General features: G+C 51.6%; 1 protein-coding gene across 1 annotated transcript; it reads right to left on the bottom strand.

The window, feature by feature from the left end:
• Positions 1–15,180: 15,180 nt before the first annotated feature.
• On the bottom strand, positions 15,181–21,317 carry Dbx1 (developing brain homeobox 1). The gene is made up of 4 exons (XM_003462598.3): positions 19,785–21,317; positions 19,180–19,281; positions 17,040–17,242; positions 15,181–16,744 (listed from the first exon to the last, which is right to left on the bottom strand). Exons 1-4 carry the CDS (start codon positions 20,158–20,160, stop codon positions 16,373–16,375), a joined length of 1,053 nt encoding a protein of 350 aa, XP_003462646.2. The 5' UTR covers positions 20,161–21,317; the 3' UTR covers positions 15,181–16,372.
• Positions 21,318–24,251: the final 2,934 nt, after the last annotated feature.

Here is a 24,251-nt window from a genome sequence, read left to right as displayed (position 1 = left end):
TAAGCAATAGAATCTCTATCCTACAGGAGCTTGCATACTTTCAGTGTCCATGTGTTCTTGAGCCAGTGGCTGAACTGATCCTGCTGGGGAGGAAACCTCACAGATACTTTGTAAGACCCCTGTGTGGTTGTGACTCATCAGGCCCCCTCCTGGGGCTGTTGTCCTCTCTGCCTGATAGAATCCTAACTCCTGTCTCCCTAGTCCCTGGTGCACTTATGCTTCCTAACTGTATCTTGGTACCCACTCTCTGGCCTCCTGCTGTCCATCCTCCCCAGCATGCTTCCAGCCTCCTGTAATGGTAATCACTGTTCTGCCCTCTTCCACCTCGATACCGACTTCTTAGGTTTCACCTCTGATTGAGAATGTTTAGTCTTTGCCTCTCTGCATCCCACTCAGGCTACTCCCCACTGGTACCCAAAGGACAGGGTTTCATCTTTCCTTATGTCTGGATCACATCCTGTTCCATATCCTGTCCATCTGTCAGTGGGCATCTTGGTTGACTCCATGGCGTGGGTGTCATGAATAGTGCTGCCGTAAACATAGAGATGCAGGGGTCTCTGACACAGTGATTTCATTTGCTTCGGGTACATCATACCCAGTGGGGGAATTATAAATTGTATTGCAGCTCTGTTTTTAAAGTTTTAAGGAACTTCCAGACTGTTTCCAAAACACTGACACTAACTTACCCTTATGTCACCCTTTCTCCACATCCCTGCGAGCATTTGCTGCTTTTTGTCCTTTTGGTGACAGCCATTCTGCAACAGTGAGGTGACATCTCAGATTCTAAGTTGCTAACGAGCTCCTGGGGAAGCCAGTGCTGGACTCCCAGGGCCTCACCTGGAGTAGCCAGCAATGTCAGTGTCCAGCTGGCCCTTGGGTTGGCCCCTTAACATTCAAGATTCTGTAACATATCAAGTACCTATGGATTGTAGGATGCCTTCCCACACTCCAATGTGATCTGCAAAATGACTGAGGGAGGTGTTCTCCCTCCCTCCCATTTTACAAGTAACAGAAACACCAGAAAACAGCCTGCCTATCGCTAAGAGGGGAGAGCTAGCATTTCAGTCCCTGTCTTCCAGCTCCAGCTCCTGCCTCACCAGGTTCCCTCTCTGTCTTAGAGGCTTCATTCCCCATGGCATCTACACCCGGAGCAGACACAGGCAGTGGAGATGTCACATCTTAGCATTCTCTTTAAGAGCAACAGCAGAAACTGGAAAGGCTTAGTACTGAGAATTTTTACTTAGTGATCACAGCATCTCCCAGCAGCAGATAGTATTTGCTCCATCTTATAAGTGAAAAAATGTTAAATAATACTTGAATCATGGTAAATACCATATACTAGAAATGGAATTCTGTTCTTTGATTCTCAAGTGCACACCTGTTCTGCTACACTGTGCTGTAACCCAGTGGTCTTGACATTGAGTGCAGGGTTCTGGGTCCCTTCTGCACTTGTTACTTGCTGCTGAGTTAACAAATGTCCCCAAAGCAACAAACATTCTCTCACACTTTCTGGGGATCAAGGCCCCAGCCATGTTTTGCTGGGTGCCCTGTCTGTCTTTGGGCTTTTTACAATGTAGTAATCAACATGTCTTAAATATTTACAAGAAATATTTACAAGCAATAACCAGAGAAAGCATTATATTTCAGATTAGAAGATAAAGATGCCTCCGCTTACCCTAACATCACAGTATTTCTCAATGAAGAGAAGCAAGAATAATTGTGGAAATTGAAAAGGAGGAAGAAGTTAGACTATGTTTACAGATAACATTACAGTATACACTCAATCCAACAGACTTTACAAATAAATTATTAGAAATAAGTTAATTGGTAAGTTTAATAAGTCTTCAAGATGAGTACACCAAGTTGAACATTTGTATGCAGCAAAACAGTAATCAATCTGTAGAATACCAATTTAAGAGCTGAAATGTCAAATACTTAGGGATAAATGCAATATATGATGTACGAGATCTCCACCCAGACATTTGTAAAATACGCTGCAAAAAATTACCAAAACCCCAAGTGCCTGGAGGAAAATAATGTGTATCAATTTAAAAACTTAAAAGATGTCGGTTCCTCCCACATAGATTGTAGAATTGGATACAGTCAAAAACCCAGCATCGTTTGTGGATTTGACAAAGTGATTCTAAAATTTAGCAGGAAAGTAAAAAAAGGTGAAGCCCAGAGATCAAGATAAGACTGCCCACCATATAGCAAGACTTACCATGGTTATTAATTTGGTGCAAAATTGGACAGATAGCTCAAGAGAACCGAATAGATGTCTCTCAGAAGTTCAACACACACATCACTTTGCTAAACGGAGTTGTGGATAACGTCTCAGAGCAAAGGACTTGTGTTATGGAGGAGACGCGACACGGGACACATTGACATCATGAACTCGTGGTTCCTACTATGAGGCTGATGGTCAATACTCTCCTCAAAGGCTCCACCAAGGTCCCAGCTTGGAAAAGACCTTCCAGAGTCTTTAGGACACAGGATAGGTTTGTAGCCATCAGCCTCATTCATTACTGGCCTGGTGATAACTGCACACGGGTGTTTCACCTGCCACAGCCCAGGATAACAAAACTTTCTGGAATGAAGGTCTGTGTCCCCCTTCGGGCCACACAATGAAGTGCAACTGAAGTGAGTGCCCGCTGAATGCAGGTTAAGAGAGGAAAAGAGTATCAAGGCTGGCCTCAGACTCAGGTAGCGATGCAGGCAGTAGCTCATTGTACTACTACTCCCTCTTTGAATCTTTTTTTAAAAAGAGATTATAACCCTAAAGACTGAGCTCCAGGTGGACTCGAGCAGGAAATGAGGGCTGAGAGGTGGAAGGACGGGCAGACACTGTTGGCTCCTCTGTCTGATTTCACGTGGACACCCCCTGGCCCACTGGCAGCTGCAGGTACTGTGTCTCTATTTCCCTACCTGGGACTTTTCTCAGTTCCATCAACCCAAGTGCTGTGAAACTCACAGGGTCTGAAAATTGAGTCTCCTGGGGGACAACCAGAACCCAACTTCCCTATCCTTCTGAGGGGCAACTGTGAGGCACATCTCACGAAGTCCTTCTGAGGATCTCTGATAACCATGAGCCCAGCTACCCAGCACTGAAATTAAGGGAACTCCTCGGCACATTTTGCCTCCTTCTCTATCGGTCAACTCCAAGGCAGAAACAACATGGCGGAAGGTCATGGTGGAGCAAAAATTCTCAGTTCATGCCAACCAGGAAGCAAAGAAGAATAACAGGTCTAGGAAAGGGGTAAAGGACCAGCCCATGCCTATGTGTCAAGCCCATGCCTCCATGACCCACCCACCCAGACACACCTAGGCATGTGTTCTGCCGATCCCTGGGCAGACCCCAATGCCAATCAAATGGACACTCCACTCTGACCACCATAGGATTCTACCCAGAGCCTCAGAAGGAGCCCAGCTCGGCTGGCACCTTGGCTGAGACCTCTGGCCTTATTGGTCACTGAATTTGTAGTGCTTGGTTGCCTTCCCCCAGGAAGCTGCTACAGGTATACTCTCAGCAGGAAGACATCCATGCTCTGAGAAATATGTACACAAATGTTCACAGCAGCCTGGTGACAGGACTGTGATGTGTCACTGTCATACACCCGTGAAAATGTTTGTGGATGGACACAGAGTTCATGCTGAGAAAAGCGGCCACACACCAAGGTGCCTGGTGTACAGCCTTTTATAGGGTGCACAGTAGTGCTTAGGGACAGGTGTCCACACTGGATGGAGAGCAGGAGAGAAATGCAATAATGGACAGGGCAGCAGGATGGAGGGCTGAAAAGGGCTCTGGACTGTTGTCAAGGGTCTCCTATTTCATGACTTGATGATATGGTCTGAAGGTTTTGTATTCAGCCAAATTCACATGTTGAAACATGGTCCCTAATGCAGTATTGGGAGGTAAGACCCCAAAAGGTAATTAGGCCATGAGCGCTCGCTCCACCCCTGACCATGACATCAGTGCCCTTTTCAGAGGGGCTCCAGAGAGTCCACTGGTCCCTCCAGAGGAGCGAAGGGGCTAGCAGACCCAGATCTGCCTGTGTGCCTTGCCCCTGGACTTCCTAGCCTCCAGAACTGCAATGGATTCTATTGTTTATCAGCTTCCTGACACCCATAATCCCAGCCCCTGGGAAGCTGAGGAGGGGGGACTGTGAATTAGAGACCGGAATGGGGATCTAACTCAGCACTCCCTGGCTCACGTCTCCAGTCATGCTGAATAAACAGCCACTCAGCTTATGGTATTATATTATTGCGTCGGGATGGACTAAACCAGGTGGCAAGCCCACAAGCATTTGCTTTTCATGGGTCACTGAGCTGTACGTCTTTGTTATGCTTCAAATTAAGAGACTTTTAAACAGTTCGCCCCAGACCAAGCTGACTGGGTGAAAACAGGGCACCGATGTGAGCGCACAGACACTGAGCTTTGACCCCAATCCCTTCACCCTGTCCCTGTTTAAAATCTCAGGAGCCAGCCCATCCTCCAGTCCATAGTCTGAGGGCTCTGTTTTCATCTATCTTGGCCCCAGCTCTGCGTGAGCTTAGACAAGTGAATGTCACTGTGGTAAACCTCAATGCTCTCTTAAGAAAGCTGACCACAGCTGTGATGCAGGACAGAGGGAGCAGTGTGTCCAGAGACTGGGAGACACTGACCTGCCCTTCCTCCTTCTCTCCTCCCCCTCCTTCCTTCTCTGCCTGCCTGCCCGCACCATCTGAGCTGCGTCCTCAGTAGGTGGGAGACAATGCAGAGAGCTGCCCCTGGACCTAGGTTAAGAGGACACGTGGTGAAGGTAACAGGAGTGTGCCGCTGAGTGACAGCACCCGGTCACCACAGGCGAAGGTTGCAGGACCACGCAGCACGGGGGCAGTGGATAAGAGCCCCCTCCCCGTCCCGGGCAGGTGTGGTCTCTGCCGAGGTGCAGCCGGCAGGACTGCCTCGGGGAAAGATATATGAGAAAGAGCCCTGGGGCTCTGGGGCCTGGGTGCCTGCTCCAGGGTGTTGTTTCCTCCCAGTCCCACCCAGCCGGGGCCATGACTCTCCCATCTGTCCCATGACCGGGCTGGATGCGTTCCCTGGCTTCCTAACGCGCCTGACCGCCACAGGCCCAGGAAACACAGTAGGAACTCAGATCACAACCTCCCCTTAGCGCCCCGAGACTGCAGCGTTCTGCCCCTCCCCCTCTCCCGCCTCCCGCCTCCCGCAGCTCCAGGGCTGTGATTATAGGCTGCGTTAATTTCCCCACGGTGCCACAGGAGGGCAGCAAAGCCCAAGCAATGCAGGATGCGGGGTGTTCAAGGTCCGTTTGTGCTCTGTCTCTGTCTCCCTTCCTCCCCTTCTTGCTCCTTCCTCTCCCCAACCCCCGATTTAAAAAGTGATTGAACAGGATCTTCTGATAATAGAGTGCGGTGATTTCTCCTGTACTCAAAGCTTGGAGGATGGAGCTGTCTTCCACAGAAAGCACAGGAAGAGGGATTAATGTGTGTCGGGCATTTGAAGCCAGTCATTTGCCTTCGTGGACCCAGGATTCCCACAACAAAGGTGTGGAGTGGAGTTGACATCCTCCTTATCCTCCTCTTCTCCCTGTAGAGCGCCTGGTTAGGGGACCTGTGCAAGATACGGCTAGTCAGGGTCAGGGGAAAGATTTACCTGAACCCAGGGCCTGACCCCAGAGTACTCCTGTACTGCACCGCACCTCTCTCCACCCAAGTGCTCACATCCGGGGCCTCCCTGCCGTCCATGTGGGCCCTGCAGGCGAGGAGGTCCCTGGGGTAGCAAACCACCGTAGACCACGCGGGAGCTTGGGGTACTGCACCGGGGGAACCCAGGCGCCCCTGCTTCCTTTCCCTGTTTCGCGGGCTTGGGAGTAGAATTGCTCCATGGTTTGCCAGTGGCCCCTGCGCAAATGGCAGTGCTCTCTCGGAACCTCCGGGTAAGGCACATGAAACATTTCCACCTGGAGCAGATGCTGAATGTCCTCCTGATACCTGCTGTCCCCTCCTCCTTCCTAACTGGACCCCAGCTCTTTACAGGCGTCCACTCTTCCTAGAGAGGCGATCCTGGCAACCTCGGCTCTGTACTGTCAGCCAGATGCAGTAGCAGCGAGGCGGGCAGCACAGAGGGACTTCTAGGAGAAGAGAGGATACTGGACTCCCCTTGACCGAGTGCCAAGGACTGGCCCTGGAGCATGCCTGGCTGATCCAGGGAGAGCCACCTGTGCAGATGGTCCTGTAAGGGGCCGGGGACAGTGCCCGGCACACAGCAGGCACCAGGGCCCAGGAGTCTCTTCTAACACTGGGCCCTAACTCAGGCGGGGGAGCTCGGGATGGCTGCAGAACACAGAATGGACTTCTGACTATGGGGAGAACAGGGCCAGGTGTTCTCAGCTGCTTGTCACACACAGGGAGAAGGGATGCAGATCCTCTCGTGGGACAGGGTTCACATGCTTGTGTCCTGGGTTTCTGGCATGGGTCCGTCCCAGCTAAGGAAGTGCTCAGGCTGCATGGGGGCAGAGCAGCCTAGCATGCATGGTAACCCAAGGGGCTGGGTCCACAGCAAGGAGTAAAAACAATGTGGCCGCTGTGCTGAACCCTATAGCCAAGCCCAGGCATCTTGCTTTTCCCAGGCCGGCTTTGGAGAAGAGTCGGAGAGATGCAGGCAAAGAGCAGCCCTGTGTGACAGTGTGAAGAGGAGAGAGGAAGTGTTACAGAATCTGTCTTCCTGGCAGTAGGTTAAACTCAAACACTGATGACTTAAAGTCCTGCCAACCCACTCATGACTTAAATGAGGAAATTGTCTTAAATGCTAGATGTCCAGCCTTGTTTAAAATCCAGCCCTGTTCTGGATGCCACTCCTCCACCTCTCGCTGCATGGGACAGGTGGGACTTCTGTGAGACCGAGGGGCAGCAGATAAAATGAGGTCATCCCTCAGGCTCAGAAGTAGAGGACTCCAGGAAGGTGGATGGCTCTGCAGGGAGAGCAGATGTGGTAACAGGGTAGGTCTGAGGAGCACAATGAGGCCCTGGAGAGAGATGTAAGTGCTGGCACAGCAGAGGGTCCAGGACCTTTCTGGCCAGCAGAGCTGCAGCTTGGCTCAGTAGCACAGGGGATGAACCTCTCCTGTCGTCAGTCTAGGCACAAATGGAAGTGAGACACGTGACGTCCACTGGAGGATCCTGGGCGCCTCTCCTTCCCAGACTGAAGAAAATAATATGCACTGAGTCCTTTGCAAGGTCCACTACTTCCTGTTTTGGATACTTCCACCTAGAGCATCCACTCGTGAAGCTGCGCTGCTGTCTAGCCACTGCAAAACAAGAATTCCACAGCTATTGGCTGAGAGGCTGAGCAGAAGCGTGGAATAAGCGTGGGCCTCCATGCTATTCCTGAATGGCAAATCAACTCCAGGACCCCTCGAGTCTGATTTTCTTCTAAGGAAATCGCAAATGCTCTTACGGTTACTGTTGACAAGGCTCACATCCAGAAATACCGCTGATTATCCTCTGCCTGCTCCATGGGCCGGGCCAGGTCTGTCTGGTGTACTGTTGGATGGCTTCCACTTCTTCCTTCCTAAAGGGTGCTGTGCAGCTCTCATTGTCATAGGAGTGGGTGACAATGGAAAAGGTACAGAGAGGAGGGACAGCAGGTTCTGGGGAGACAGTGTGTGTGTGTAAGATGGAAAAAGATCCCAATACATCCCATGCCCTGCACCCCATGCCATGCCCACAGTCTGTATGAAGTGGCGAGATGGCCGCAGGCAGAACATGGCTGGGACACCGTGGAATTTGGGTTAGGACAGAAAAGGAGGGGCTGACATCAGTGGGGAGGCCTGCTCATGGGACATGAGCTCAGGTTTAGACATCAATGTGAGCCAGGACAGGAGAACATTTGGGGGATACAGGAAGAATCAGGAAGTGGGTGAAGGAGGCAAAGGGAGATGGGGCGGGGTTGCAGACTCCAGCCTGGAGGGGGAGACTGGGCTGCAAAGCTGAACCCCTCTTTCATGCTCCAGTCACAGGCAGAGATATTTGAAGAGCATTTGTTGCATGCTAGCTATGGACCTGCCAGTAGCGTGACAGTGTGTATTTGCCTTACATTTACAGAGCTGCAACAAAAGCTTAAATGCTCAGAAACTGGCCAGAGGTCTCCCATCTAGTATGTAGCAAAGCAGGCCTTCCAACCCAGCAAATCTTGCTGCTGAGGTCACAATCCGCACCGTGCCCAGCCTGTACCACGGCTGAGAGTGGCTGCTGACCCATGGTGGGGGTTCAGTGAATGACCGAAGGATGTAGTGTCTCACACTTCTGCTGTGTGGCTCAAGTTACACCCATGAGTCACTTACCAAGCTTCTATCATGTGCAAGCCATGCAACCGGAACCAGAAGTTAGGGCACCGAGGTACCTGTGTCCCACACTTGTGACCTGCAACAGAAGGGAACTGAATCCAAACTGTTTCTAAGGTTTTATTTTAAATGAGTTTTTAAGCTAAAACGTATTGTTGAAGAGGCACTTGTGAGAGGGGGAAGGATGACGGACAGATCTTGGTTTATACCGCAGCTCTGTCACTGCTGTGTGGAGCTTGGATAAGATGCTTAATATTTTGTGGGAGACAACTTGAGTGACTCCCCTTGAATGCAAAACAATTGCTGCAACTTTGATTATCTCGAGACTTATGAGACTTTTTCCTTATACTGATATGTACAGAGCTCACTATGGTATTTCCTTCTCTCTTCAGTTGGCTCTAAGCATTGCAAATAAAGGCTGGCTGAGGCACTGGTCTGTAATCTCTAAAGCCATCAGACAGTCTCCTGCTTCTTCCCATAGTGCTCTCTGTAAAACATATAAGCACAGCAGGATGGTAGAGCCAGTCAGCTCCGGGAATGTCAACTGGGAATGAGCCTCCAGGTAAAGAGGCTATGAGCCCCCAGGGCACAAATGTTTGCATACCAGAAACCTAAGGAATAGCCTGCTAAAACAATTCAGTTGCTACCTTAATTGAATTCTGCAAATTGATCCTTCTGCATATCATTAACCTTGCATTTTGCAGAGGGGCTTTTCTCCCTACCTGGCCAGCCAGCTCAAGTTACCCACTAATTCTCACCATCCTTACTGCCACTCATCCTCAAGCCACCCCTCTTCGTCACAAGATAATAGATTCTGGGAGAGGCCTAGGATCAGGCCTGTGATTTGGAATATGGCTGTCCTCTTGGGGTCTAATGCAACCCACTCTCACCGTGGGTCGCACTAGCAGTGGTGGACTGGAATTAATTTGCCTGGATTCCAGTAAACTCTCAATGGGATTATAAATATAACTATGTGAGGAGACTGGAAAAGGGATTACAACGCTTGGATTACATATCTGTATTTGGGATTACAATAACATTTTAGGCTTTGACGTGTCTGTAATGAAGAGAGCAGAGTATCGGTAGGGTCTGGGGCAGGGACCAGCTTGTTTAATTGACTCTAATGACGATGTTTGCCCTCAGGTTGGTATTGAATAAGGTCACCCACTTATTTAGAAATAGAAGGAGAAACTCATCCTCAGGTAGTTCCCATGGGATGTAAAGCTCAGTGTGACTCGGTCCCCACCAAGGGACTCTGCCTGAGCTGGGCTCTGCACTGCGGCTCTGTGGTAGGCACTTGTGTGCTCATGAAGGTGCAGACCCCGTTCACGCTGCTTCTCACCATCAGCGCCTCTCATCTCCCAAGCCCGCCTGCCACGGGCACAGGGAAGGCTTCCACTTGTGCTCTTTCCATGTCATCTGCCTGCAGTTTCCCTGGGAGCTGTCATGGGTGGCTCTGCTAGCATGCCAGGCCACCCTGGGGCCACCACAATCACCCTTTGCTCATCCCACCCTGAACTCCAGGACCGGAAGGCTGCACCCAGGCTGCGGTCATCTCCCTGCCTTGTCTCCTCCTCCTCCTCTTCTTTATTTTATTTATTTATTTTTTTTGTCTTTTTCATTTTTTTTTTTTATCGGTACCAGGGATCGAACTCAAGACCGCCTGCTTGCAAGGCAGGCGCTTATGCCGCTGAGCTAAATCCCCAGCCCCCCTCCTCCTCTTCTTTCTCCCCCACAGTGTATGCAAATAATCCAGGAACATTTCTCAAGGTGGATGCCTGAAGCAAGGCCTAATCAGGAGAGGAAGCCCGAAGGGTCTTCTCTCTGCCCAACAGTGTTCTGCCGCCAGGACGCGCTGTGTGCAGCTGGATATGCGGGGCATGGAACAGGACATCCCACCCCATACCACTATCCCCTTCCTCCCCCATGATACAACCCCAGGAAGTTAGCTTGTATGCCCTGCCTCGCAGCTCTGCACAGTCCTGTGACTGTGCGGAGGAGAAGCAGGATTGGTGTGCATGACCTCAAAGGGAAGGGTAGACTCTTTGCTTTTTCTTCCTTTCCATGATATGATGGCTGGAGCCACAGCAACCACTGAGCACCCACAGCAGGAGCAGTGGGAAGGCCAAGATGCTCTGATCTGTGTGTGAATTGGAGCCACCACTCCAACCTGTGCTTTCCCCAGGAACGAACCTTACAGAGCTCAGTGAACCGTGGTCGTTTGGGATTTTCCCTCCCACTCAGTTTATCTAACAAGGGCTATGGGACCTTTTAGGTCTTTCCAGTCACCTGTTCTTTTTCATGACTAGTTTCCTGCATAGTTCCAAAGCTGGCTTTTTACCAAACTACTCCTTCTTCCGCCATCTCCCTCACCTCCCATTTTTGCTTTTCTCTTTCAACTGGCTGATTCTACTCCCTGGCTCCATCCTTGTCCTCAAGCACTGTCGTTACTGCTGGCGGGCTGTGTGGTGCTAAGGAAAGCAATCAACTCTTCTGTGCCTGTTTGGAACACAAAGACACGGAGACCTGTCCTGCTTCTCTCATGAGCTGATGGAAACCAAGCAGTGGTAGTGTAAGGTAAAATTACAAAGCTGAAAGAATGTGAGGTGCTGAAAAATATATACAAGAACTTGCAAACCAGGCTCCCCAGAGTTTATCACTAATCGCGATCTACTCTTGTAACAACAGCTTTAAAAGGAAAGCTTTCTTGGAACACAAACCCCAAACCCTCTGTGTCATCACACTCGGTAAAATGAGCCTTTTTGACTGGAGATTGAGGAGTTTCATGGCAACTGCAGGTTGAAAGGAAACTTTTTGCCCAGAACAATCTGAACTCAGCTCTCTTGCTCCTCCATCTGATCTTTTTAGTCTGTCAGTGATCTTTGGCGTGTGATGTTTGCTGAAAAGTTTAGTGAAATGTAAAGGGTGGTGTAGTATCTCATGCAGGGATGGCAGGGTGAGCAAATAATCCTCTTCCAACTGCAGTCCAAGCACGGCCCTAAAACAAGACATTTATGCCAAAAGAAATTCCAGGAGGCATTACCCTGTGTGTGTGTGTGTGTGTGTGTGTGTGTGTGTAACAAATTGAAACTTCGCTTCTCCTTTTAAATAAGCACCTTCTTTTAGTAGTACCCTTGCCTCGGAAGCTAAACAGAATGGCCATATTTTCTCCCTAGCAGTGTCTATTTTATTTTATTTTTTGGTGTCAGGAATCAAACTCAGGACCTAGCACTTGCCAGGCAGGCACTCTTGCCTCTGAGCTATACTCCAGCCCGCTAGCAGCATCTAAATAAACACATTCAGATGCCTCATAATAGACTTTTCATCTTGGGGTGATGTTAGATTTACAGAAAAGCTGCAAAGACATTTGGGTTTCTCCTGTTTTAGCTTGCTGCTGACTCCCTTCGTGCTAACACCTCCCATTAGGGCAGGACACCTACCGTGGCTGAAGAAGGGATGCGGGTGTACAATGTTACCTGCAGATGTAAACTGTCAGATACCTGCAGCCGGTTTTTGCTTGGGATCACCTCCATTTTCACCTGATGTCCCTTGTCTGTTCCGAGATCTGGATGAGACACCACATTGCTTTAACGGGGCTCATTTTTTACATCAACAGCAAGTCTTTTTTTTTTTTCTTCTTTAAAGTAAAATCATTATTTGGTTACTTGCCTCTTGTTGCTGAGACAAAATACCCAATGCCCAAAATAAAGGAAGGAAAGGTTTATTGAGCTCACAGTTTGTGGAGGTTTCAGTCCATAATCAGCTGGCCCCAAGGCAGGGTGGAGTAGCAAAGGGGTGACAGCTCATGGCAGGGGAAGACAGCAAAAACAGCAAGAGCAAAGGGCAGGAGAGAGAGAGAGAGAAACCCTCTTTCCTTTCCTTACACTGCATGCAGGTGACCCACCCCAGGGCATCCATAGTCCCAGCACTGGACCCCAAATCAGTCACAGACTCTAGAATCCCACCTGGATACCTGCATGAGGCTTGGGGGGACATCCAGGCTCAATCCATAACAGCTGTAATCTTCAAATGGAGAAAAGATTTTCTTCTTGCGTGCTGTAAAGTTGCAGACCTATGCAGGTCACATTAGGAAGATAATTTCTAAATTCAGCTAACATTGTCTTTTCACTCCAGCTTTTTACACAGGAGAGTAAATGAAAAGTGTCCCTGGAAGAGCCTGAAGTTGGTGAAGACAAGTGGGGAGAAGAGTGGAGATTTGGGCCTTGCAGTCCCTCTGCTATTAGGAGAAAAAAGATGTGCTCCGATCTCTCCTTGGGGTAACCAGGGAAGCCACAGTCTCAGTTTCCTATTTTTTCTCATGCAGATATTGATATCTCCATGAAGGTTTATCATCAAGGTAAGATGCAAAAAGACATTAAAACTGCATTTAGGGGCTGGGGATTTAGCTCAGCGGCATAAGCACCTGCCCTGCAAGCAGGCAGTCGTGAGTTCGATCCCTGGTACCAATAAAAAAGAAAAAGACAAAAAAAAAAAAAAAAAAAAACTGCATTTAGCATTTGCCCAACACACTATAATGCAGTGAGTAGCAAATATTGTTATTTTTTTTTTCCTACTTAAGGAAGGAAAACACACCTTGGAGATGGTTCATTGAGAGCCTATTTCTTTCAACATGTTGTCTTTCAGTAAAAATATCTACAGCACCCTTGTCCGCAGATGTATCTCAGGAACTCCCTTCCCTCTGTTTCTTTTCTGCGTTTCCTGAAACAATACAATATATGATTGTCTTGTTCTGTCATAAAAACTGCCCCCAGGGCTGAGGATGTAGTGGTGCAGAGGTGCAGTGCCTGCCTGCCTGCCTGGCAAGGGTAAGACCCAGAGTTCAAATCCTGGTACAAAACAAAACAAACGTAAAAGTCCCATGAAAACTACCCCCTCCTCCAAGGCTTTAGCAAATTTCTCTCCAGAATTTTCCTTGAAGTTGTTGGGCAAAGGGGTGAGTTTTGGAGCTGGTAAAAACCAGCAAGATCTTTGACTAAGTCTGCTTCTGTGTGGTATGGATTAAAAGAAATAGTGTAAGATACTAATGTAAGGCTGGAGATTTAGCTCAGTGGCTTAAGTACCTGCCTGGTAAGCACAAGGTTGTGACTTTGATCCCCAGTATCAAAAAAAAATTAAATACATAAATAAATAACTCAATGTAGTACATGATATGCTTCTCAAAAAAAAAAAACAACAACAACAACAACAAAAATAACTTTTTTTTTTTTATTGGTACCGGGGATCGAACTCACAATCTCCTGCTTGCAAGGCAGATGCTTATGCCACTGAGCTAAATCCCAGCCCCCAAAAGTAGCTTTTAACTAGCAAGAAGCACAGAAAATCTACTGGAACCCATGCACAGGAACAGATTGTGGCTGATTGGTCCAAGGATGAGGAGGGCTGGTGGGGGGCACTTGGTTTCTAGCTTTTGAGCAAGAGGGAGAAAGACTTTCCGTGCATTTGTTTTTTTGTTTTTGTTTTTTGTTGTTGTTGTTGTTTTGTTTTGTTTTGTCATTTTCCTTTTTATTGGTACCGGGGATCAAACTCACGCCTGCCCGCATGCAAGGCAGACTCTTATGCTGCTGAGCTAAATCCCCAGCCTTTCCGTGCATTTGGGGAAAAGTGTCGTTTTCGCTTTGTTTGAATGGGTTTTTATGGCCAGAAGATGGGGCATTTACTCCTGGCTTTCTGGAATGTAGTGTGTTTTAGGGACGCTCAGGAGCAGGTGTCCAAAGACTGCTGATCATGGGGTCTGGAGCTGAGGAGAGCCATCTCTGAGAGGCAGGCTGGGGACATGAGGGAGGGGATTGGGAGACATGGTGGGAGGAGGAGACACCAAGGGTGCAGTCAGGGCTGAGGTGGGACAGCTGGCTGTAAACAGAGATAAGTGGGAGAGGGAACAGCTTGTGTTGGCTGCCCTGAGGGAAGGACTGAGTTGGCCACCGTAAATGCTGATGAGAAGGCACTGGTGAGAGCAGCCTGCTGCAGGACCAGGAGGAGGGAAGCCTGGCTGCAGAGAACAGAAAAGCGTAGAGGAGGAGGAGTGTGAAGGCCCACACTTGCAGCTCAGAGTTTGTATCTGGACCCCCTTTTCATGACTGTAGAGGACACTGTGATAAAACTCAGTCAGGGGCTGGAGATTTAGCTCAGCTGCACAAGCGCCTGCCTGGCATGTGTGAGGTCATGAATTTGATCTCAGTACCAAAAAAAAAAAAAAAAAAAAAAAACCAAAACCAAACCAAAACAAAACAAAAAACCCAGGTTGTAAAAGCGGGCCATGGTGGTGTACACCTATAATCCCAGCACTCAGGAGGCAGAGGCAGGAGGATGGTTGTAAGTTTGACATCGGCCTGGGCTACAAAGTGAGCTCAAGGCCAGCCTGAGCTGCACAGAAAGACTGTCTCAAAAAGACAAAAACAAAATAACAACAAAAAAGATCATACACAAGAGATGAAGCACAACTCACCAATGTCAAATCTCCCTGGGGACCAGGAAATGTCCTTCAAAAGGACAAGGGAAAGCCGCTGCACACTCTGACCACTGCACTGATGTGCGTTAAGCTTTTTAGCCATGCTTAATCTTAGTACAAGGGAGAATATTTACAAACTGCACGTTTTGGTACCACTGCATGGGTGACAGGAAAGCAGAAAAGGTGCTGGGCTGACGGCAGGGATGTCTATTCCAGTGTGCTACTGTCCAGCGGGGTAGCTTTGGACAAGCTTCCCTCTCTTGAGCCTCAGTTTACCTTTCCTAAAACCCAGCGCTTGGACAATAGTAGCTTGGTTAATCTTTCTGTGAATTAATGACCCGACCACTGGTTTTCTCTACGTTTTATTTGGCATGTGTTCCTTTGATACATATACACATATATAAAAATCTGTACATGGCAAAAATACAAAATAGTTTTTCATAAGTTATGCTATTAAACGGCTACTTTTTTTTTTTTAAAGTTTAAGGACCATTGCAAAAGAGAGAGGAGAGAAAGCCAGCCAATGCTTTCTATTCATTCACAATGACCTTGGTATAAAATACCCATACAAACATATATACAAATAGTGTACAGCTCCTAAGGCTGTGCAAGGTTCAGAGTTCAGTTTAAAACAAATCGGAGAGACTCGAGAGTCTCTTGTCCACCTCGCACCCACTGCTAGCTTTGCAGCTCTGGAATACCTCCCCTCCCCCAGAAGAATGGAAGGACACGAGGCAGAGTGCTTGGTGCATAGAATACGCATGTAGAAATTAAAAAGAAAAAGGTTTGCAACACAGCAGCCAGGTGTGGCCACGCAGCAGCACTCAGGAGGCTGAGGCAGGAGGATCACCATGAGTTTGAGCCCAGCCCGGGCTACACTGTGAGTTCAAGATCAGCCCGGAATATAGTGAGACTCTGTCTCAAAAAACCGCCCCAAATAACAGAAACAGAGACCAGACTTCCTCTGTTGATTTTTTTTTTTTTTTTTTTTCCCAGCTGGGGATTTACCTCAACAACATAAGCGCCTGCCTTGCAGGAGCGCAGTTGTGAGTTCGACCCGGTACCGATTAAAAAAAAGAATCAACAGACAAGTCTCCTCTGAATTAGAGAACTCACTGGCTGCACCCAGAGAGCCTGAGGACAGAAAGACTCCGCGTTTGCATTTTCCTCAGCCCAAAAGGCACAGGCGCCGGCTCATTCCTTTTGCTGCTCTGACGCTCTCCAAGGGAACCACTAGGGGCAGGACCCCGGCTGCCTGACCAGGGAGAAAAAAGGACTGGGAAATCTGGGCGCTTGGGGTTAGTTGTGCTTGGTGCACGACTCCTGATTCGGTTTCCTCCTCTGTACGGTTTCCTGCCCTGCAGGGACGTCAGGTTGGGCGCACAGTGCAGCCCACGCCCTCGCAGCGTTTGACCCACGTCGCCGGGGAGAGCGCTGCAGGAGTGCGTGGGGCGAGGAGGATCCGAAGGCCGGTGCTGCGACGGCAGCGGCTCGGCCTGGGCCCTGGGTTCGAGTCTTCCACCTCACGGGACTTTAGCCCCGGGCGCGGGAGGGGCTTCTAGGACACGGTGATCTCTTCCTCTTCCTCCTCCTCTTCGCCCTCTTCCTCCTCCTCCGAGTCGGAGCAGTCCGAGGGTTTGCCAGGGCTGCCCGAGCGAGCGGGCGAGGGGGGCAGCGGTCCTGCCAGCCGGGGCTCCCGCGGGGGCCGGGGGTCTGGGGGCACGCGGAAGGCCAGGCGCGGCCGGGGGCTGCCGGGGCGCCCCTCGTCCTCCTCGTCGTCCGCGGGGCCCTTCTGGCCCACGTCGCTGAGGTCGGGATGCGGATTGAGTTTGGTGGGCAGCGTCTGCTCGCGGCAGCCCCCGCTGGACAGGAGTTCGCGCTCCTTGGAGTTTCGCCACTTCATACGTCGGTTCTGGAACCAGATTTTTACCTGGGACGCCGGGGGGGGGGGGGGGAGAGTCCGTGAGTGCAGGGCACGGAGCAAGGGGTGGGGAAGCCGGAGTGCAGGGAGGGCGCCTCCCCTCGCTCTGTCTGCGCCCAAAGAAGCGATTTCTGCCGCGCTGCACCCTTTCCACTCGACTTGCCACCCCCTTGTTCCTATGCTCGGACCAGCCCAGGTGAGCACGCAGCCTGCGCTTGGCCTTAGTTTCCCCCTCTGCGCAATGGGCCCACACGATTTCGGCGATCCCGACGGGGACCTGGGGCTGCGGAGCACCTGCCCTCACCTGCGAGTCCTTCAGGCCCAGCTTGGCCGCCAGCTTCTTGCGGTCGGGTTTGCTGATGTACTTCTGCTTCTGGAACATTTTTTCCAGCGCCTTGCGCTGCATGTCGGAGAACACAGCGCGGCGCAGCATCCCGCGGCGCGGCTTTCCGCGGGCCGCCAGCGGCCAGGAGAAGGTACCCGGGATGGGCACGACGCTGGAGGACGCTGCGGGCGGCAAGGAGGAGGTGCTGGGAGGCCCCGCCCCACCCCCGCCCCACCCCCGCCCTACCCCCGCCCTGAGCTGCACTCCCCACCCCCGGGGGGGTGGCTTTCGCGCCCCCTCTCCGCTCGCCCTCGGACCCCTTCATCTCTTTAAAGCCCTCCTTTCTCCCCCTCCCCATGGAGAACGGGCCACAAACCTGCAACCCGCAACTGTGAAAGGCGCTTTCCGCCCAAATAACTTTGCCTTTCAAGCGTGCAAACCCGGATTAGGGAAAACCGTGAAACCAGCCCCCAACAACCGCCTGTTGCGTCTCTCCATTCAGGGATCCCAGGGAAACTAACCTGTGTGGACCCGTTCAAATGGCAACAGAAAAAGAAAATCAACTGTAAAAATAAAACGGCCGGGACCACTCCTTCGACCCCACGACCCTACCCCAACCTCATATCACCTTGGTGGCTTTTGTATTCTTCAGATGCAAAAAAGGGGATACTTTGCGGATTCGAGAAAGGGAGGGAGAAGGAGGAAAATCCGCTTTGGATTCTTGTTTTTAAGAAATCTAATCGGTATTCATCTTTTTAATATTAATCTTCCCTTCCCTCCGAGACGTAAAGAATTCGGCCCCTACATGAAAAGTGGCAGCTAATTAGCACATTGCCGGCTACCCAATGGGTATTGGAATGGTAAAAAGGGGGAGAGTTTCGCTTTAAGGGAGAGAAAAAGAAAAACAAAAAGAAACAGAGCCTCTAATGAAGCGTGAATGGTAATTGTGTAGTAATGAACTAACAGAAAAAGGCTGTGGACAAGCAGCAAAAGCCATATATTACTGGAACAAAAGAGATTTACACTTTCAAACTAAACACAACTGCGGGCCAAGACCATTGGGAGCATACTGATGGCAGGGGCTCCTCTGGGTCCGATCGTTCTCATTAAAGGGACATGAAAAGCTATTGATGAAGCTCGGGTTGTTTTTGTGACTGCATTGGGATGAGAAAGAAAAGGAGCAAATTCCACAATCGGCTGGCGCACGGGCCCTGAGAGGGGGTTGGTGAGTTCTGGCTCCCACTTTAAAAAATCAACTCTGCCGTTTCTTTTGCGGATCTCGGAGAGGGCCCTCCCCCGCCGGCCAGGCCGGGCCTCTCCACTCTTTCTCGGGGCTGTCTCCCTTCTCCCTGGGCGTCTGCACCAGCTGCCTAGTTTCTGCCAGTGATATGCCAGGAGGAAACCCTCGCGCAGACTGTTTAAGGTCTTTCTCCTTTCTCCTGCACCCTCGACGCAATTCTCTCCACTGCTTGCTTCTTGTTTTGCAAGCCTAAAGTTCTTTTAAAAGATCCAGCGAGACGTAGGTGGTGGGGGGTAGTATGAGAAGACCCGGGTTGGGAAATAGAAAGTGGGGGTTAGAGAAGGCTCTAGGCCCCCTTCCCCCACCCCGGGCGACCCCTGGCATCCCACACAAGAGGGCACCCCATGTGGTCTTGTGAAAAGCCCGAGCCCTGAATGAGTCTTAAAGGGAAATTAGCCCCGGCTGGTAGGTGTCTCCGGCGGCGTGGCAGGGCGAGGCGGTCTGTGTGTGGCTGCCCGGAGGAGCTGACCAATTGGTCATGGTGCTGAAACCTTTGTGGGGAATCGTGGCCGAGCGCACTGACGCTGTGGGAAAACGGCGGCGTGAAGGGATGCCAACAGCTTCCTCGCCGGGAAAGGAACCGCCTCAAATTGGGACCATGACAATTCTGGCTAATTTGTAGAGCAGGGAATTGGTGCAAAGTGTCAAGCAGTCACTGCTCGTGCTAAATAGGGCATCAAATTGGCGCGACGGATTCGCGAATGTTGTACGCCTCGCAACCTCTGAACCGGAGCGTAACCCCGAGGGCTGGCCGGAGAAATACGGCTCGGGGCCGGGGGCGGACGGGGCGGGCTGGCGCGGGGGCCGGGCCGGACCTACCTGGGAAATACGAGGATCTGATGAAAGGTTGGAAGGAGCCCTCGAAGTAGGGAAAGGCGAACGTCTTGGGAGGGAGGCTCTGGAGTAAGGCGGGAGGTGTTTCTGGGGGAGGTGGGGAGACGGAGAATTGGGTTACGCGCTCGGTTCGAAGAGCTCCGTGGTCGGCTCTTTGCTTTCCGAAGGCAGCCGAACCGGCCAGACGCCTCGTCCGCAGGAGTGCTCCTCCCCCGGGGGGCCTGCGCCGCCTCCCTCTCCTCTAATCTCCGTCCTGGCCACTTAGGAGACAGACAGCACTGCGGCACAGGAGAGAAACCGGCGAGGCGCGGCTCCAGCCTGTGCAGTGAAGACCTCACTGCGAGTGGGAAAACCGCGAGAGCAGGGAGCGCGGAAACGCGGGCGCTTCCGCGGGGCTCCGCCCAGGGTGGGACGCCCCCAAGGCTCTTCCTCCGCAGCCGCCTGCACCTCGCGCTCCCGCTGCCCGACGTGGGGGTTCGGGCTCCCCGGGCGCACCTGTGCATGGGTGCGCGCGCGCGGGAACTCGCTCCGCGAAGGGAACTAAGCGCAGAGAGCACCTCCACTGGCCGTCTGCGGTCCCCTTCACTTACCTGTTCTGGGCGTCGAGGAGAGGATGGCGTTCACCCCAAACTTCAGAAACGTGGGCTCGCTAGCAGGGGAGAGGGAGGTCTGCGGAGAGCCGCCGCGCCGGCTGCCCGTGCCCGGGGTGCCCGGAGAGCCCAGGTCGGAGGTCCCGGAGTCGGCGGCGGCCGCGGGGGCCCCCTGCCTGGGGGGTGACAGGCTGGCGGCGGGCACGCTGCGGGGCAGGTAGGCTGGGGGCCGGCTGATGCGGATCAGATCCTCCACCAGGAAGCTAGAGTGGCCGGAAAACGCCGACTGAAGGGACTGGGGCAGCGTCAAGGTGGGCGTGGGCCGCAGGAGGCTGGGATACCCGGCGGGGGGCGCGAGAAGCCCGGGGAACATCATGGTAGGAGCGGGGCGGGCGAAGGAACCCTTCTACCAGTGGCCGAGGTGGCCACCTCTCTTCCCGCCCCTCCCGCTCCGCGGTGCCGGATTCTCGGGCTCAGCGGACGTCTAGGAGTAACGATCCCTCTAAGAAGTGCGTTCGTCCCCAGTCCTCCGAGGTCCTCCGGCGAGGTGATGGTTTTATAGCGGCCCGCCCGCTGCAGCGCTTTGAAAAGTGACAGCTCTGACAATAAAGTTCAACAAAGTTCTCCACTCGAGCTTCATTCGCTGGAGGCTCCGAGCCCTCTGATTGGCGCAGAGGTGCAATTTATGATTGGATTAGTCTTCATAAGCAAGGCCCGCACAATGGGCCGCCAACAAAGGCCCTCGCGCGTCAATTCTGCATATCGACCGCCTCTTTGCAATACAGTGCTCCCCCAAAGCTCTTGCCCGGGGGTTTTTGTTCCGAAGCAACACCCGAGCTAATTAAATGCCTATTTAGAAGTTTCAGATGACATCTTGCCTCATAGAAAAGGAATTATTTAAAGAACGCACTAAATTTATTTGTAGCCCTCCTCCCGCTGAGTCTGGAAAATCAATCAATAAATATTCATAGAAATACATCTCCAGGCTATCAGTAAAACAGCTCTCCCCTGTGCGCAGGGCGGGGTGTGGGTGGAAAATTTCAGGTCCTTGAACATGAAAATATACTAGACATGCTCCATGTCTAGCCCTGCTGTCACTCCAACTGAAGCCAAGGCAGGTGCCATGCCATACTAAATCAAAGCTAGTTCTACTCTCAGGGTCTGGAGAGGGTCGGAAATTGATCTTGGATCAGGGCTGGGGTGCTCTGGGTTTGGGTTTGGGTTTGGGTTATCTCAGTTGAGAAGGCCGGTCGAGTTCCAGAGTTGGTGGATGCCTTGCAAACTATTGGCAACTTGGCCAAAGGTGTACAGCTCAGTTTCTCTAGTAGTCCCTTTGGGGGTTCAGAGAGCTCCCTTGAGGGGGGAGCAAAGGCAGATGCTGCCCCTGGCTGGGGTGCAGGATGCCACCTGCACCCCTCTCAAGGGCTACTGCAAGCAAGGGGACTCTGTTGGTAGCAGCACCCCACCCAGCCTTTTTGCTGCCTCAAGAAGCTCTAGGCAGTTATAGTTGAAACACCAGACCTCAACTATTGCTGGGTGCATGATGTGGCCAAGGTTTTGCAGTTGTTGTTGTTGTTTTAAACAGCAACAGGAGAGTAAAGGAAAATCAGAGGAAAGGTCGAGGTTCCCAGGAATGTGGGTGCCTCTGACACCCCTAAAGTGGAAATGCTCCCAGAGACAATTCCTGGCTGTTCTCTGGGTGGGGACTGAGGTGCCACCAGGGCTCCATCCTGTTTCTCTGCTCCCAGAGATAACAGATGTATTAAATGTCCCATTCATTTCTTTCGTGTGGCTGAACCTCCCCCAAGAGAAGTGTGCAGCCTCGCCAGGCCGCCCTGATCCTATTAACCATGAACTAACTGTCACCTTCAGCTGGTTTTCCTTTTTGCTTTTTAACACAAAGCTTTCTCAAAAATCTTATTAACCAGCTTTATTTCTCTCGATGGTTTTGTTCAGGGTGTTTTGTGTTGATGATCTCCATGTCGCTGCTTTAACCATTCAATAAAAGTGCATCTGTGATTTATATCACATTAAACCAGAAACTGAGCGCACTAAAGCTCTCCCTTGATTCAAATTAAAAAGTTATTTAGGACCAGGCTCTCGAGGCGAATTGATGCTGGGAGATGACTCAAGTCTGGAGTTTCCAAACCCAAGTCTGCTTCTGGGGGAGTGTTGGCCAGGCCGGCAGGCAGGATGGGAAAGCCAATTAGGAAAGGAACGTTGAAGTAAGTGGCCTTTTGACTAGGGGGACTGCACTGCTAGAGTTAATTGGAGGCCCCTGGAAACGGAAGAGGGAGGACTTTAAAAGTTTCTCTTCTCCACAAAGTTTTGCAATAAAATAGGTGAGAAAGTTTAAACCCTGGTAAGCTCCACCACCAACAGGTGGGCTCTCTTCCTTACTCTGCTCCCTTAGAGCTTCGGTGTCTCCCGACCAGTGCGGCCCCACACCCTGCCTTCTAGTCCCCCAACCCAGTCTGGAGGACCTGGCTTCCCGGGGAGTTCCCGGAGACGCCAGCTGCCGAAGGTGCTTGCATGACCTTCCCCCAGCCGGTTGGGCCCACATCAGCAGCAAGATCTTGGAGGTTGTGTGGGGCAGGAACCTTCTCCCCAGCTGGGCATTTCCCGGGAGCAGTTTATACAGTTATTATACCCTCCTCTGTCAGACCCTCACCACCACCACTAAAGCCTTTCTGCCTCACCATGGCCTAACTGCTGCTAATTTTCTGCTTTTAAAAGCCTGACAGGTCTTGGAAGACGGACAGGATCCCGGGTCCTTCTCCACTGCCTTCCAAAGAATTCCTCGGGTTCCGAAGAGGAAAACTGAGAGTGGGGAAGGGGGAGGCGAGGACTGGGCGCCCCTGAAAAGGCAAAAATAAACCCTAAGGAAGCAAGAAACGGAAAGGAGGAAAGGCTCTTACTTTAGTGGTCTCCTTGAATGCCTTCTTTTCAGACTCCGCGCTAGCCCCGGGGGCTGCTTGGCCAGTGGCCGCGGCCGCGCCTGTGACTGAGGCGGCTGGACCCGAGCCCGCGGGCGCCCTGCGTCCTGCCTGCAGTGGAAACGCCACTCTCTCCCAGCGTCTTTCGGAGGAACCGCTGGAGGGCTGGGCTTGCTATCTCTCACTGGGGACCAGGATGAGGGAGCGGGAAGAGAACTGCAGGCCCAGGTCTGGAGCCGAGGCGGCCTGCGGGCCGCTGAAGGTGGCCAAGTCCCTGTGCACCCTTGCGGCGCTGGGCTGGCCACGTCTCCGGGTGACAGATACAGACTGGCTTTGCAGAAATGTCTCTGGAGTTCGCTTGGGGCGGTAGGAAGGGCTCGGAACCTGTCCTGAGGGTTCCTTCTCCCGGGCTCATTGCTACAGCTACAGCGGGGATCCAACCCACCAGCGCCCCGGACGCGCGGGCTACCCAAAGGGTAGAGCAAGAGGCAAAGAGAATGACAAGAACTCCTGGCCCCCGGGTCAGATGGCAAGGGAGGGGTCTCGAGGTGACTGAGAGTCTAAGGCCGCCCTCGGCAAGCTGTAGAGCCCCTGGCTTTGGCGCTCGCCTCTAGTGCGACCTTCAGAGTCCAAGGTTGGCTCAGTGCGCAGGGCAAAGCGCTGGGCACAGCTCCCCGGAACCAGGGTGGAGGCGCAGAGACCGAGGTGACAAGAAGGAGGAGGGGGGGGAGGAGAGGGAAGGAGGAGGAGGAGGAAGAGGAGGAGGAGAGGAGGAGGGGGGGGAAGGGAAGGAGGAGGAGGAGGGTTGGAGACACTGACTCTGAGGAGGAGGAGGAGGGTTAGGAAGAGGAGGAGGAGGAGAAAGAGGTGGAGGAGGAAGAGGAGGAGGAGGAAGAGGAGAAGGAGGAGGAGGAGGAGGAGGAGGGCGCCCTGGCTTAAAGAGCTTCCCTACTGCCCAGCCTCTCTATTAAGACAACTCTAAGGAGTTCACCTATAGAATAGGCCACAAGGAGCTACCGGCTGCCCCGGCCCTTTCTGGTGTTTCCCCCTTCACCCCCCATCCCTTTCACACTCACTCCCCTCTTTTTTTCCTTGAAAATCCTTCTATTGTGCCAATCAAGCAGATGGTTTGCAGGAAATATAGCTTGGCCTCGCTGACCGAGACTAATTTTAACTAGCTTTCCAAGCCCGAAAGGTTTGTTTTGCTCTTACAAAATAGCCCCCAAAACAGCTGGCAAGGGTGAATTAAACCCATTAAAGACACATTTATAAGAAATTATATTCACATAGATTGCCTGAACCCCCTTGTGCAGCCTAAGAGAGGAGATGAGCACATTTAAATGAAAATGTCCCCTCTTTAACGTAGCCTGAAAGTCTCCAAACATTTTACTAAATAGATTAACTTGACTATTGTCTTGCATCACATTTATCAGCTTCATTAAGTGAATGGCTGAACAAATATATTACGCATGCATGAAAAGCTCTTTTTCCAGGGGCCTCATTGTATCCTCAGGCCTGACAGGTGGTTAAC

This window comes from Cavia porcellus, unplaced genomic scaffold, assembly GCF_034190915.1.
Source record: "Cavia porcellus strain 051 isolate PalLab524CR breed Dunkin Hartley unplaced genomic scaffold, mCavPor4.1 scaffold_9, whole genome shotgun sequence".
In the NCBI taxonomy this organism is placed as follows: Eukaryota; Metazoa; Chordata; class Mammalia; order Rodentia; family Caviidae; genus Cavia; species Cavia porcellus.
Note: the sequence above shows the minus strand (reverse complement) of the source record. Positions and strands in the feature narration are given on the sequence as shown.

Bases quoted from the DNA above. Each gene is read 5' to 3' on its own strand.
- Dbx1 (XM_003462598.3), bottom strand. From the start codon at position 20,160: ATGATGTTCCCCGGGCTTCTCGCGCCCCCCGCCGGGTATCCCAGCCTC. The intron at 17,243-19,179 runs GTAGGTCCGGCC...TGCCGCCCGCAG, and splicing joins CAGATCCTCGTATTTCCCAG to CGTCCTCCAGCGTCGTGCCC. The intron at 16,745-17,039 runs GTGAGGGCAGGT...CCGGCGTCCCAG, and splicing joins TGGGCCTGAAGGACTCGCAG to GTAAAAATCTGGTTCCAGAA.